This window comes from Phascolarctos cinereus, unplaced genomic scaffold, assembly GCF_003287225.1.
Source record: "Phascolarctos cinereus isolate Bilbo 61053 unplaced genomic scaffold, phaCin_HiC Scaffold_3;HRSCAF=262, whole genome shotgun sequence".
In the NCBI taxonomy this organism is placed as follows: Eukaryota; Metazoa; Chordata; class Mammalia; order Diprotodontia; family Phascolarctidae; genus Phascolarctos; species Phascolarctos cinereus.
The window spans coordinates 784203-797976 of record NW_027555736.1 but is presented as its reverse complement, the minus strand read 5'-3'; the positions used below and the strand labels follow the sequence as shown (position 1 = coordinate 797976).

The window sequence follows — 13774 nt, the reverse complement described above, 5'->3', positions numbered from 1 at the left end:
TCTGGCCTCCATCACATTGGCTCGGTCTGTTCTTCCCTCGCCTTCCTGTGCCCCTGGGCCTAGGATGTGTTTTGCACCAGGGGCATCCCAAGGGAGCTTCCTTCAAGACTCAGCCTGCCAGCTCCCCTATCCCTGCCCTTCACTGACTAATCTAGGTACAGGAGGTTTTCTCAGGCAGAATGTAAGCTCCCTGAGGGCAAGAACGATTTCTTTCTTATCTGGCCTTGAAGGCTCCTAACTGGGCCTAGCACACAAAAGGTGCTTAATGAATGTTTGTCAGAGGAAGGTGGACCCCAGCTGGATCTGGGACTCTATCCTGTCCCAAACAGGCAGCAGGTTTAGTCACCAGGATCCCTGGACTTGGGGTCAGAAGGCCTTGGCTCAGTCCCATATCACAGTCTTCCACGGAGCCTATGAGCCACAGTTTCCTCACCTGGCAGATGGGTATATTTACTGAACACCGTTGCTGATGGTGAGGGCTTAGAGCTGCCCCCATTCTGGACTGTGGAGGTTGGAGTGGAGAGCCTTGCAGCTCTGGAATGTGAGCTAGTATTCTGCAGCTGCTGCCACAGGTACTCCCTCCCTCTCCTTCCTCCTGCCCACCCTGCAGCACTGGAGAGCAGACTCCTCCAGCAGTGATTACCTGGCCAGGTGCTTTGTGATCCCCAAGTTGGCCAGGCACTGGCCAGAGCAGGTGTGAAGGAAGCTCTGTGGAAGGCTGGGAGGGCCGGGAAGGCTGGGAAGCCTCTGCCTGTCTCAGTGTGGGATGGTTCCCTGGCCCTCCCGGGGGGGCTCGAGGCAGGGAGGCACTGACACATGGCATTCCTGGCATCCTTGTGCATGCTGGCACATCCCCTGAAGGACTTCATCTCATGGACCAATGACCACATCGGGCTTCCCCAGTGGCCATTTATGGGTGGCCCGAAGAGCTCGTTTGCCCAGAGGCCATTGTCTTCTTGCTGAGCTGTGGAAAGCAGCCCCCTCACCTTTCCCTTCATAAAACACTTCTTCCCAGAAGGTCATTGCATCCATATGTCTCCATCTGACCTAAAATCTTCCCCCAGAATATGAGTGTCCTCAGGGTCTGGGCAGAGAAGGCCAGCCTCCAGCTCCACTATGCAAATTAAAGACAATCCAGTAGACATTTATTAACTGCCCAGTGTGCATACCAAGCTGTATTTAAAACTCCTTTGCTGTCTTGTGAGTGGCAAGATGCCCCGGCCTGCCTGGGAAGTAGGAATCTGGGGAGCCTGGAAGCCAGGCTGGTCCCCAAAAAAGTCCACTTCTAAAGAGCTGGGGAGGGCTGCTCCCTGCCCCTATCCTTAGGAGGCATGGCTTGGGACTACACGGGCATCACCAAGGTGACTTCTAGGACTCCTTCTGGATGGTTTGCTTCAGCCTGGAGGATGCCTGCAGATTGGACAGAATTTAACTATGCCCTTTCCGGGACCAAGATGGATGTTGAGGCAGCATGCCTGGAAATAAATGTCTGCCAAAGCAGTTAGGCACCGAGTCTTATGACCTGGGAGGGGTTTTTGATGGTGGTAAAATGGGGGAGGATTTGGAGGTGGGCCAGGCTGAATGACACTCCACAGGCACTTGTTGCATTTGTTAAGATGTGTGGTATGCCTGGCACTGCCTTAGGTGTGGAGGGTACAAACACAAAAGTGAAGCAGTCCTGCCCTCCAGGAGCTTCCATTCTATCAGGTGAGGGCAGGCCAGGGAACAGTGGGAACAAAGATAAGAAATACAAAATCTGTTTGGAGCAAATCCAAGGTTGTTTCTGGTGGCAGTGAGGCATCCCTGGAGTAATGTCCAGGGAGCTGGGTCTCCAAGAGAAGGGGGTGAGCCTCCCAGCCGTGGGAGATGGCCAGCACAAAGATGCAGGGGCAGGAGTGCTGGGTGTCTTCAGCCATGAGAAGGCCAATTCTGCTGGAGCTGGGAGGGGCCAAAGGAGAGAGATGGACCAGGAGCCTGGAACAATAGAGTCAGACCGTGAAGGGCTTGCCGTAGAAACATCCCTGTCACAGCGAGGCTTCTTGAGCAGGTTAGGACTTTACTTTTGGATTCCATTTGGCCTCAGTGGGGGGAAGGGGCTGGCAGCAGGAAGACCAGTTGGGAGGCTGTGTGTGGGATGCCACTGGAAAAAAAAATTAAACAGAGGTGTCCAAGGAGAAACAGAAAGTTAATTTATTACTATTATTTCAAATCTCAAGATTTGGGTGTCGCTCCACCAATATGCTCTGATGAGGGGAGACAAAGACACAGAAAATAAAGCCAGGTTAAATAGCCCTAGTGAGTAAACTCCCCCTCCAACTAGCTGTCCATTAGCCAGGCCACCATGGCAGAAAGATGGTTTACAAGTGTTTTGGAAGGTCTGAGAGATTGAATAGACAATGGGGATAGACAATGGAGGGAACTGGAAAGCATCTGAGTAAGGTCCTTTCAAAGGGAGGTAAGGGGAGTAGATAAGGAACCTTTTAAGGGTTTCTGGAGCCAGATTCTTTTTAGGGGCAAAGGCTCATCTGAATAAGATTAAAAAGTAGGCTAAGGCTTAACAACTAGAAAAATTTTAACTACTGACATATGGCACTAAAAAAACCTTACAGAAATCTATATTTAACCCTATCCTACTTTCTGAACTCATTACCAGTCTTATCCCAAACCTTAATTACACTGAGAAGTCGTCACTGGGACATCCCATTCAGCTGGGACAGTGATTCAGGTGAGAAGGGATGTGGACCTAAATGAGAGCGTCATTCTGGGGGTGAAATGGATGGATGTGAAGGGCATGAGCCCTAAATAAGACTAGGTGACTTGAGGAGGGGAGAATCTAAGTCAGCTCCAAGGTCAGGGACCAGAGTCTTTGGATGGCTGACATGAGAGGCGGGAACTGGGGGATGGGCTGCATGCATGCGGAAGTCCCTCGGTATGAGGAGGGGTCTTGGGGAAGAGGAAGGCTGTGATCCAGGGGAGAATAAGCTGGTGGTGAGTAGATTACTGCCCTGGGGTCTGGATGGGGTGATTAACTTGGTAGTGGAGTCACCCTCAAAGGAGGCAGGGCTGCTAAATGTTGGTGGTGGAGGGAGAGTCTGGAAGTGGCACTGAGTGGAAGAAGTCTGCTGACCCCTCTTCCCGGGCCATTGTGTGAGGAGGTATGACAGATGGTACCCTCAGCACTCTGAGAAAGGCCAGGATGCCAACTGGAGGGGAGCCAGGTCTACATCAGGGCCACAGCTGGAAGGAGCACCAGAAGAGCAAGTCTAGGATGAAGATAACAACAAGCAGAATTTCTATGAGGGCTTCAAGGTTGGCGAAGCAATTGGCATATGTTAACTCACTTGTTAACAGCTAAATGGGAATTCTAGAGGACCTGGTGGGAGGGGATGGCAGAGCTGGTCAGGACTGTGACATGAAGGTACACAGGGTTGGAAAAGCACCCAGTCATAGAACTAGGGTCTGCTTCTTGCTCTGGTAGCCACAGCGTCTGTACCACCAGGACTAGGAGATGGCACTGTGTGAGCCATAGCATTGAAGCTGCCATATCCAAGAACTCTGGGGTGGGCAGGGGGTTCAGTTCTCTTAGCTCTGATGCCAGAGGTGCTATGCATGTCAGAAGGATCAGTGTCTGAGCCTCAGGCCTGGGTACTAGGTCCAGCCCAACAGGGGTAGCTTTACCCAGTCAAAGTGACACTGACCTCTGTTGTTCTTCAAAAAAGGGGCTCGGTCTCTTGGCTCTGGGCACTTTTATCCCCCATAACTGGAATTCTCTGCTTCCTCATTTCTGCCTCAGGGATTTCCTGTTTTCCTTCAAATCCCAGGTAGAATCCCACCTTTAATGGAAAGCTTTTCCTAATCCCTCTTAATTCTAATGTCTTCCCTCTGGTGATGATTTCCTGTTTATTGTGTATATAGATTAAAGGTACATATTTGTTTGATTATTTTCTTTCCCACTAGACTTCGTTCTCCTCTAGGGCAGGGACTGTCTTTGCCTTTCTTTGTGTCCTGCCTGGCACACATTAGGCATTTAATAAATGCTTATTGATTGGCTTCATGGAGAACAATGGTGGGGTTGCAGTAGGTAGGGGCAGAGTAGAGATGGATTCTGGGTCAGTAGATTGTAGTAGTGGGTGACACTGATAGGGGCTCATGGGAGGAGTGCTTTCCTATTGGAAGGGACTAACAAACTGTGCTCCTGACTCTGGCCGGATTGTGCTCAGCCTGTGTCAAGGTCCTTCTCAGAGCGGATTGCCAGAGGCCTTCATTGCTGACATTGGGTTTACTTCTGACTGCTCAGAATCTAAGGAATTTGGGGACAGGAAGCTGTTGTCACTCCATTACCATTGTGTACCTGACTGGTCATACTGAGAGGATAGTATATGCTACCACTCCTATTGATAATAATCATATCTATCCATCCATCCATCCATCCATCTATTATCTATCTATCCATCTGTCTACCCACCTGCTTGTCTATCTGTTCTTCCATCTATCCATCCATCCATCATCTATTCATCCATCCATTTATTTGTGTGCCTGTCTATCCATCCATCTATTCGCCTACTTATCTATATGTCCATCTATCATCTATCTACCCATTTATCTGTCTGCCTATCTATCTATCTATCCAACCATCCATCTATCTACTTATCTATCTGTCCATTTATTTGTCTGCCTATCCATCCATCTATCCATCCATCTATCCATCCATCTATCCATCTATCCACTTATCTACCTATTCATCATCAATATGCCCATTTATCTGTCTATCTGTCTATTCATCTATCTGTTCATCTATCTATCTGTCTATCTATCTATCTATCATCTATCTGTCTTTCTCTCTGTCTATCTGCCCATCTATGTATTTGCCCACCTATCTACCTGTCCATCTGTTTGTCTACCTACCTATCTATCCATCTACCCACCTGCTTATCTATCTGTCCATCCATCTATCCATCCATCATCTATTCATCCATCCTTCTATTTGCCTGTCTATCTATCCATCCATCCATCTATTCACCTACTTATCTATTTGTCCATCCATCACCAATCTACCCATTTATCTGTCTGCCTATCCATCCATCTATCTACTCATCTATCCATCCATTATCTATTCATCCATCCATCTATTTTCCTGTCTATCTATCCATCCATCCATCTATTCACCTACTTATCTATTTGTCCGTCCATCATCAATCTACCATTTATCTGTCTGCCTATCTATCTATCCATCCATCCATCCATCCATCCATCCATCTATCTACTTATCTATCCATTCATCATCAATCTACCCATTTATCTGTCTATCTACCTACCTATCTATCCATCCATCCATTCATCTGTCCATCTATCCACCTACTTATCTATCTGTCCATCCATCATCTATCTGTCCATCTATCCTCTGCCTCTATCTTCATCATCTTTCTCTGTCACCCACTTCTAAACCTATTGTATATACCTATGTACCACACATACACATATATGCACCTAACATTTCAAAATTTGCCAAACACGTTGACTCCTTGGTCTCCTATGCACCTCAAAACAGCCTTGGGTAGTAGGTGGTATTGTTCTAATGTTACATATGAAGAAACTGAGGTTCAGAGAAGTGACATTCTTCAGTATAAATAGGTAATATCACCCAGAAGTTTTTCAGAAGAGTCCTGGCCAAAGGGTGGCTGCAGGGCGGCCTCCTGATGCCTGGGGGCAGCCAGCAGCAGACCATTTACATGCTTAATAAGAAGAGATGTTGAGAAACCCATTGCTAGCCCATGCTCACGAGTGACTGCCTTTCCTGTATGTATCGGGGTTGGGCTAATCAGAGCATGTAGTGCAGTGATGAGGACTTCCAGGTCATCAGCAGCTGCTGTTTTGTTTTTGGTCAGAGCAGGGAGGATCCTATCTTCTTAACCCGATTCTCTTCTGTCTTCTTCCAGAATCCTGACCCACAACAAGATCTTGGGAGTGAAGAGCGGGGCCTTCTTGGGTCTGCCATCACTGGAGAGACTGTGAGTACCTGAGCAGCTGCCTCCTCCCCCCACTTGATTTGGCACTCCCCAGATACGAGGAGACACATAGAGAACCAGCAGCAGTCTTTTCTGAGCAGGAAGAGACAAGGAGTTCTGTGGAAAGCAGGTGTAGGCTCAGGTGTGGTCCCGGGCCCACGGGCATTGGACCCAGCAGGAAACTGAGGAGAAAAGTGAGGCAGAGCTCACAGCTAAGGGAGCTGAGCAGGGGGCTACCGGGGAGCCCCAGTGTTGGCCACCTATCCATGTGGGGTCCACGTAAAGCTAGGACCCAGCTGTGGAGGCCAAAAGGATAGTGGAGCTGGCACATTTGGCAGAGGGCATATGGTGCCCTGGAAGAAAACCCAGAAACATGTGAGAGGAAGTGAAGGTGATGGCTGGTCAGTTGAAATGCCACGTTCTCAGTCTGCTCTCAATCTCTGGCTCCAGGTAGGATGGGATATAATGCCAGGCAAAGCCCTTGGTAAGAACAGGCAATGGGGAGGAGAGGAGAGAGGCAGGGACCTGGAAGACCCGGGTCCCTCTGACATCTGCCAAGAGCCAATCCCTTCTTCTCTCTGTGCCTCAGTTTCCTCACTGGTGACATAGGGACAGGAATACTGGGTAGTACTTAGTTCAGATGAGGTCACGGATACGAGGTGGCCAGCCAGCTTCCAAGGACCATAGAAAAGTCAGCTGTCATGACATGACTATGGGTAAGTCTGACTCCAGGATAGATGAGTAGAGAGTGCATTTATTAAGTGCCTGCTGTGTGCCAGGCACTGTGCTAAGTGCTGCAGACACAAAAATGAGCACTCAGGAGAAGCGTTCCCTCAAAGACCTGATGTTCTGATAGGAAGAGACAGACTGTGTGTGTGTGTGTGTGTGTGTGTGTGTGTGTGTGTGTGTGTGTGTGTGTGTGTGTGTGTGTGTGCGTGTGTGTGTGTGTGTGGTGGTGTGTGTGCATGTGCGTGTGTGTGTGTGTGGTGTGCGTGTGTGTGTGTGGTGTGTGTGTGTGTGTGGTGGGGTGTGTGCATATGTGTGTGTGTATATGTGTGTGTGCGTGTGTGTGTGCATGTGTGTGTGTGTGGTATGTGTGGTGTGTGTGTGTTCGTGTGTGTGTGTGGTGTGTGTGTGTGTGTGTGTGGTGGTGTGTGTGCATGTGCGTGTGTGTGCGTGTGCGTGTGTGTGTGTGTGCGCATATGTGTGTGTGTATATGTGTGTGTGCGTGTGTGTGTGTGCATGTGTGTGTGTGTGGTATGTGTGGTGTGTGTGTGTGTGGTGAGGTATGTGTGGTAGGGTGTGTGTGTGTGGTGGGGTGTGTGTGTGCGTGTGTGTATGTGTGTGTGTGCGCACGTGTATATGTGTGTGTGCGTGTGTGTGTGCGTGTGTGTATGTGTGCATATGTGTGTGTAGTGAGGTATATGTGTGTGTGTGTGTGTGTGCGCGTGTGTGTGTGTGTGTGTGTGTGTGTGTGTTGGGTGTGGGGGGCTTTGAGGGGTGTGTAGGGGGGTGAGTGGGTGTCGCCAGGTATGAAGGTGGCTGGCTCTGAGTCATGGGGGTTCAGTCTGCACTGGTGGAGGAAGCCCCTGAAAATACAGATCCGTGACTCAGTGACACAGTGAGGTGACCATCAGGCCTTCTGATTGGCTGGCAGGTACATATGGGGCAGTGACCATCATGGTGATGGAAGGGTCCCCAAGGGCCTACTCTTCAGCTCCTGGGAATTTGTTTTAAAGGGAGGGATGAAGTCAGATGGAATCATTTCTAGCCCCAAGGGAGGGAAGTTCCTAACAAGGAGGCAGGGGCTGGGTTCTCTGCCCAACCTTACCTTTCTGTCTGTATCCTGTAAGCCGCAGTCCTCTTTGCAGTCCAGGCAAAATTCCATTTACTAGAAACTTCTGGATAACCAAATAGTAATTTAGATTCTAGTGTCTGTGGAGAGACGAGCCCTGGGAGCAGAACTGGGAAGAAAGGACCGGCCTTTCTTAGGATTTCCCAGCCCAGGTTTTCTTTTTTGAGACAACAGTGGAGCCGAAGACCCTCCTCAGGCTCCCTCTCTGCCACACTCAGTCTTCCCTTGTCTCCTCAGGAATCTCTCAGAATCCAGGCCATCAGAGTCTCTCCCCCAGGTGCTTCCTTCATCCAGGCTCCCAGGTCCTCCAATTGGGCCTTCCATCCCTTTGAGAAGATGCAGGGATCCCGTTCACATTTGTCCCCACTGTTTGATTCAATCCCAGAGCTTTCTTCCCTAGCAAAGGCAATTCCTTTTAAGTGTGGGGAGAGGGGTGACCCATGGTGGAGTCCTGCCCTTACATGAGAGAGAGAGAAAGAGAGAGATAGAGAGAGAGACACACAGAGAGAGACAGAGAGAGAGAAAGACAGAAGGGAGACAGACAGAGACAGAGAAGAGAGAGAGTGTTTGCATGTGGGAGTAGACTTTAAACCCCACAGGAGTTAACCACAGGCTGTGGCCACCAAGAAGGCTGAGCAACCTTAATCTGCATAAAGAAAGGTGGGGGCCTGTGATTTGGGGGGGGGAAGAGTCCCACCACTCCCCAGAGCATCTGGGGCACTGTGTGCAGTTCTCTCTAGGAGGGTGAGGGCTAAGCTGGGGAGCATCCAGAAGGAGTTGGGTCCCAAGGTTACCGGGTCATAGGGTAGAAAGAAGATTGAGGTGGGACAGCCATGGTTCAGGCCCCTCTCTTCAGGAAGAGGAAATTCCTGGAGAGAGTAAGGACTCCTGGAGGTCCACACATAGGCTTTGAGCAAACCAGAATTTGAACTCGCATCCTCAGATCCCAAGTCCAGGTCCATTCGCGTTGTGCCACATTGCTCTAGATCAGCTGAAGAAACATCACGGGAGGAGAGTGTGGGGAGGATAAGGCTCTGAAGGGTGCCTGTGGCATAAAGGAATTCCCCCTTCTCTGTTTGGCCGCAGAGGACCAGAAGGGCCGCTAGATGTTGCAGAAGGGTCTGGGAGGTGGGGGTGGGGTGGGGTGGGGTGGGGTGGGGTGGGCAGTAAAACTTCTTAGCAGTCCCATCCACCATTTCTCCCACAAGCAGCTTGCCAGTCTTTGCCTGCAGACCACACTGCCTCCAGTGCACCCACACTCCCTTTCTACCTCTCATTGCTTGTGTTATTCTTACCCTGAGCCAAAATTGAAGAATGTGTTTAGGAGCAAACAATGGGTCTTGTGCTGCAGGAAAGCTCAAATTCCTAAGTAGATTCCAGAGAAAGCGATCAGGCAGATAGCAGCCATTGGAAGCCTCCTGAGGGAGCAGCGCCATTGTCATCTCTGCAGCTTGAGGTATCTCACAGGCTTCTCTGGCTCACCCTTTCCTGTCTTTTGGAGGGTCCATTCGATGAGCTCCCACGTGGCACGGGGTCACTGGGCGTACCAGGGCTGTGGTTTGGCCAAAGGGCCTGCTGTCACACATTTGTACAGCAGATGCCCGTTCTCCTTCTGGCCAACCTTGAACAGAGAGCAGTTATCTTCCGTGGGTCAGAAGAGAACAGAGGGAGTAGGCAGTGGGAGCGTGCCTGCAGGAAAGCATTTCTTCTTTCCAGGAGCCATCCACAGAGCGGCCTCCACCCCCACCCCTGTCCTGCCAGCCTCCAGATGATTTCAGCGGTGCAGACTTCCCTGTCTAATGGGATGCTTTTATCTGGCAGAGAGTGATGGAAGCTGCATCATTTCAATCTAATTGAACTCTGAAGTTAGAGTCTGTAATTGAAACAATAGATGTTTTAGTAAAATGGAAACCAGGAGCCTCACGGTGACTCACAGGCAGAGTGGTTAGTGAATGGAAGGAGAAGCCCACTCCTGGCTGCCTGCATTCCTTCTTGAGATACCCTTGACATATAAATTACGGGAGCGGAGGGAACATCGTAAATTCTGCATTTCTAAGGAGGTTGGTTATGAAGCGAGTGCCCACACACTCCTCCTCCTTCTCACATGGATGTGCCCTTTGTACAATTCTCCATACTCATAGCCTTGTTGGATAGCAAAGTACTGGGATCTCAAAGGCAGCCTGGCAGGAACTGAATCCATTCCCTATTGGCAGCTAGGGGGCGCCACAGTGCCCAGCGAGGTGATCCTGGTTGAGTCATTTAGCCTCTGTCTGCCTCAGTTTCCTCATCTGTAAAATGGAGGTCATAATAGTTCCTACCCCACAGTATTGTTAAGAGGGTCAAATAAGATAATATTTGTAAAGCTCTTAGCACAGTGCCAGGCACACACATAGTAGGTACCTAAGAAATGTTTATTTCCTTCCTTTGTTCCAATGGGAAGAGAACAAGCATCTATGAAGTGTCAAAGGAATCTGGTGCTGAAACATGGAAGCTTGTTGGTGTGGGGGAAATCTCATCCCATGTCCTCCCAAGAGAATAGGGGTCAGATTCGTCCTGTTCCCTGAGCTGGGGCTCCATAGTCTGCTTAACAAATTCCTCCTTGAGGGAAGATGTCCAAGGGCAAGGGAGGACACAGTAGGGAATGTCATGAGGTGTTTGCTGATCTGTGTTTGATCAGTAGCACCAGTAGGAAGGCTCGGAGCAAGCAGGCTCCCAAAAGTCCATGAGACATTGAAGCCGTGCCTTTGTTTTCTTCACTGCAGTGTTTCAAGGATGTAGGAGTTATTTTGTGGGAACACTCCCCAATCTCCCTTCACCATTGTAGATACCTGGAGGCCTCCCATGCCCCAACAATTCATCAATCAATAAGCATTCATTAAGTGCTTGTGTACCACATGAAATAATAACAATAATGGCCAACATTTATGTAGTGCCTGCTATGTGCCAGGCACTGTGCTAAGTGCTTTACAGTTATAATCCCATTTGATCATCACGACAATCCTGGGAGATAAGTGCTATCATCCTAATTCTGGCTCTAACCCATTTTACAGATGAGGAAGCTGAGGTAAATGGGGATTAAGTGACTTGCCCAGGGTCATGCAGCTAGTAAATGTGTGAGGCCAGATTTGTATTTGGGTCTTCCTGATTCCAGGCTCAGTGTTCCATCCAAGACAGTCCCTGCCCTCATATATACAAAATAAACACACAGTAATTTGGGGAGGGCACTAACTGATTCTGGGGAATCAGAGAAGGCTTCTTGACAGAGGTCATCCTTGAGATGAAACTTGGAGAGATCCAGAGCTTCTCAGAGGTGGATTCCAGGAAGGAGAATGTTCCAAGCTTGGGGGTCAGCTTGTGCGATGGCAAGAGATGGGAACAACAAACAGGCCAATGTGATCAGGACACAAAGATCAATGAGGGCCCAAGTGGGAAGGGCTTTAAATGCCAAACAAGGAACTTGCATCTTATTCTAGCGCCCACACGTCATCCCTATGATTCAGAACTATCAGAGTGGCAGCTGTGTGGAGGACAGATTGGAAAGGTGGGGTCCAGATTCAGGGATTGCAATATGGAAGTTGGTGCTGTGGTCTACACTAGAGGAGATGAGGTACTAAATGAGGGTTGTCATGTTGGGTAGAGAGAAGGAGATGACCAAGCCACAGAGGTAGAGATAGGTAGAGACAAAGACAGATCTGGAGATGGACGCAAGATGAGAAAGAAGGATCAGCAAGACTGCAACTGGTATCAGTGAGAGTGAAAAGTGAAGATGATGCTAAGGTGGCAGACCCAGGTGAATTTCTGAGGTCAAAAACCGAACTCACTAGATCCAAGTTGGAAAGAAATTCAGAGACTCTCCAATTACGTCCTTACCTGAACACGAAGCTCCTTTCAAACACATCTGACAAACCTATCTGGACTTTGCCTAAAGACCCCCGGTGAGAAAACGTCCACCCCCTCCAGAAGGAGACCGCACTGCCTACAAATAGCTTCAATTGTTGGAAAAATTGTCCCAAGATCAATTTCCCATTTGCCTCATTGTACCTTCTCCCCACTTCCCCTACTGCTCTTCTCTGTGGCCAAGAAGAACAGGAGAATCTGAAGTGAGCAGGCCTCAAAGTAGTTGATGAGACACAGAACCAATGAGCTGGCAGAATTAGAAAATGTATCTAAGTGCAATTTCTCTCCATTATCTCAAAAGAACAAGAGAGGCAAGTAGCATAAGGAAACAGCCATAGAGAGAATAAGAAAGAACTCATCACAAGAATTACAAAGTCTCACAAGCACCTGGTGATTTTCACACACCAAAGGAATGCTTTTCATAGACCACAAGGTTATTCCTTATTCATGAGAAATGCAATAAATAGTTGAAGGACAGTCTCAAAAGCAATGGAAATCAGTTTATTCCCCCAAAATAACACAGCCTGCAAAGCTGAGCTTGGTCATCTTTGAAAAAAGATGAAGAAATCAGAGGTGAACAAAATATTTGACATACTACCTCACCAAACAAAAGACATATAAGAAAGGTTAAGAAGTTCATGTTTGAGGAAAAAATTAACATCTAAATCACATTTCACATGCTTTTACAATAGATATTATTATTTCCGCTTTTTGAACTCTAACTTTTTGATGGGTCTCTGAGAGAATAAAGAGAACATCAACATCAAAGAGGAGATTTGAAGGAAAATTTCTTGGAATGGGATCTCACAGATAAATGAATCTCTCACCTCCTTGGAAAAGCAAATAGAGTTGGTTTTATCCTGCTCCCAGAGGCAACAAGAAGCCATTTATGGGGACATTTGGTCAGCTTGTGTTATGATGCACATGATGCATCTTTGCAAAAAGACTGCCACAAAAACGTAATGACAGCCGATTAAATGACATCATTGCAGAGGCGTAAGTGGAGAACCCCAAAGACCCTTCCAACGAAGCCATCATGTGCTCTGTACATAAGGGGTAGATAAGGATGGTGGCAAAGAACCCACTGACTTGTGGGGCATGAAGAACGTCTGGGAAGGGACAGTGTCACAGACGGATGCCTGGGCATGCTGGGGTCCCTCCACAGCTGCAAAGTCAAGCAGAGGCACTGGGGGCTCCACCTAAGTCTCTTGGGCTGAAGAGGAAGATGGAGTCCCTCTTCTGGCTTGGTCTGAGCCCGATCTAACAGCCAGGCTGCCTGGAGGAGCTGAGATTCAGCTTATCATGAGTCTGCACTGGCGAAGGAATGAAGACAGAGGTTGTGGCCACAGTCTTTTACTTTATTTAAAGTAGATTCCTGATGAGAGAGGAGAAGAGGTTCAGGCCATTTGCTTGACTAATATGAATGGGGCAAACAGGATGTTGGCCTGTAGCTCGAGGGGCAGGGTGGAGAAGAGGAGAGCAGGACAAGGCAGGGACAAAGGTGTGTGAGAATCCAGGCTCCAAGCCTGGCCTGTTCTCTTGCCTCAGTCCTGGAGCAGGCACCTGGCAGGCCATCACAAACCTGTAACTCTGTGAAGTCACAGATACATTTGGGCTTGACGGAAGGACCCCAGATGGTAGCTGGCCTGAAGAGGCCTGGCCTCTGGGAGGGCAGCATAGAGGCCTTCCCTCTCACCAGGCGTCTATTTGTCAGACTTGGACCCGAACTAGGTTGGCCAAGGGGCCTCCAGGGCCCTTCTCACTCTGAGATGCTGGGATGCTTGCTCTGAATTCTCATCTCCCGTCTTCTTTTGGTAAGAAAGAGGAGAAACATGTTGACATGTAGCCCTCCCCCAGTCCCATGAAAAGGAATCTGCAGGGCCCAAATTGAAAGGAAATTCTCTGATGTAACCACACCCACTATGACCAGCCAGAGAGCCCAGAACTGGCCTCAGACCAGTTTGGTGTCAGAGACCTGTAGAGGGGAGCAGGCAGAACACCCTGCATTGAAAAGCCC

The 13774-nt window shown here is 48.9% G+C and overlaps 1 protein-coding gene across 1 annotated transcript in view; it reads left to right on the top strand.

Moving 5' to 3' along the window:
- The window catches only part of ADGRA1 (adhesion G protein-coupled receptor A1), a 288662-nt gene that overhangs the window by 34490 nt on the left and 240398 nt on the right, over positions 1-13774 (top strand). Inside the window, exon 2 of the mRNA XM_020973047.2 lies at positions 5937-6008. Within this exon, the coding sequence (XP_020828706.1) occupies positions 5937-6008 (72 nt within the window). The remainder of the gene's footprint in view (positions 1-5936; positions 6009-13774) is intronic.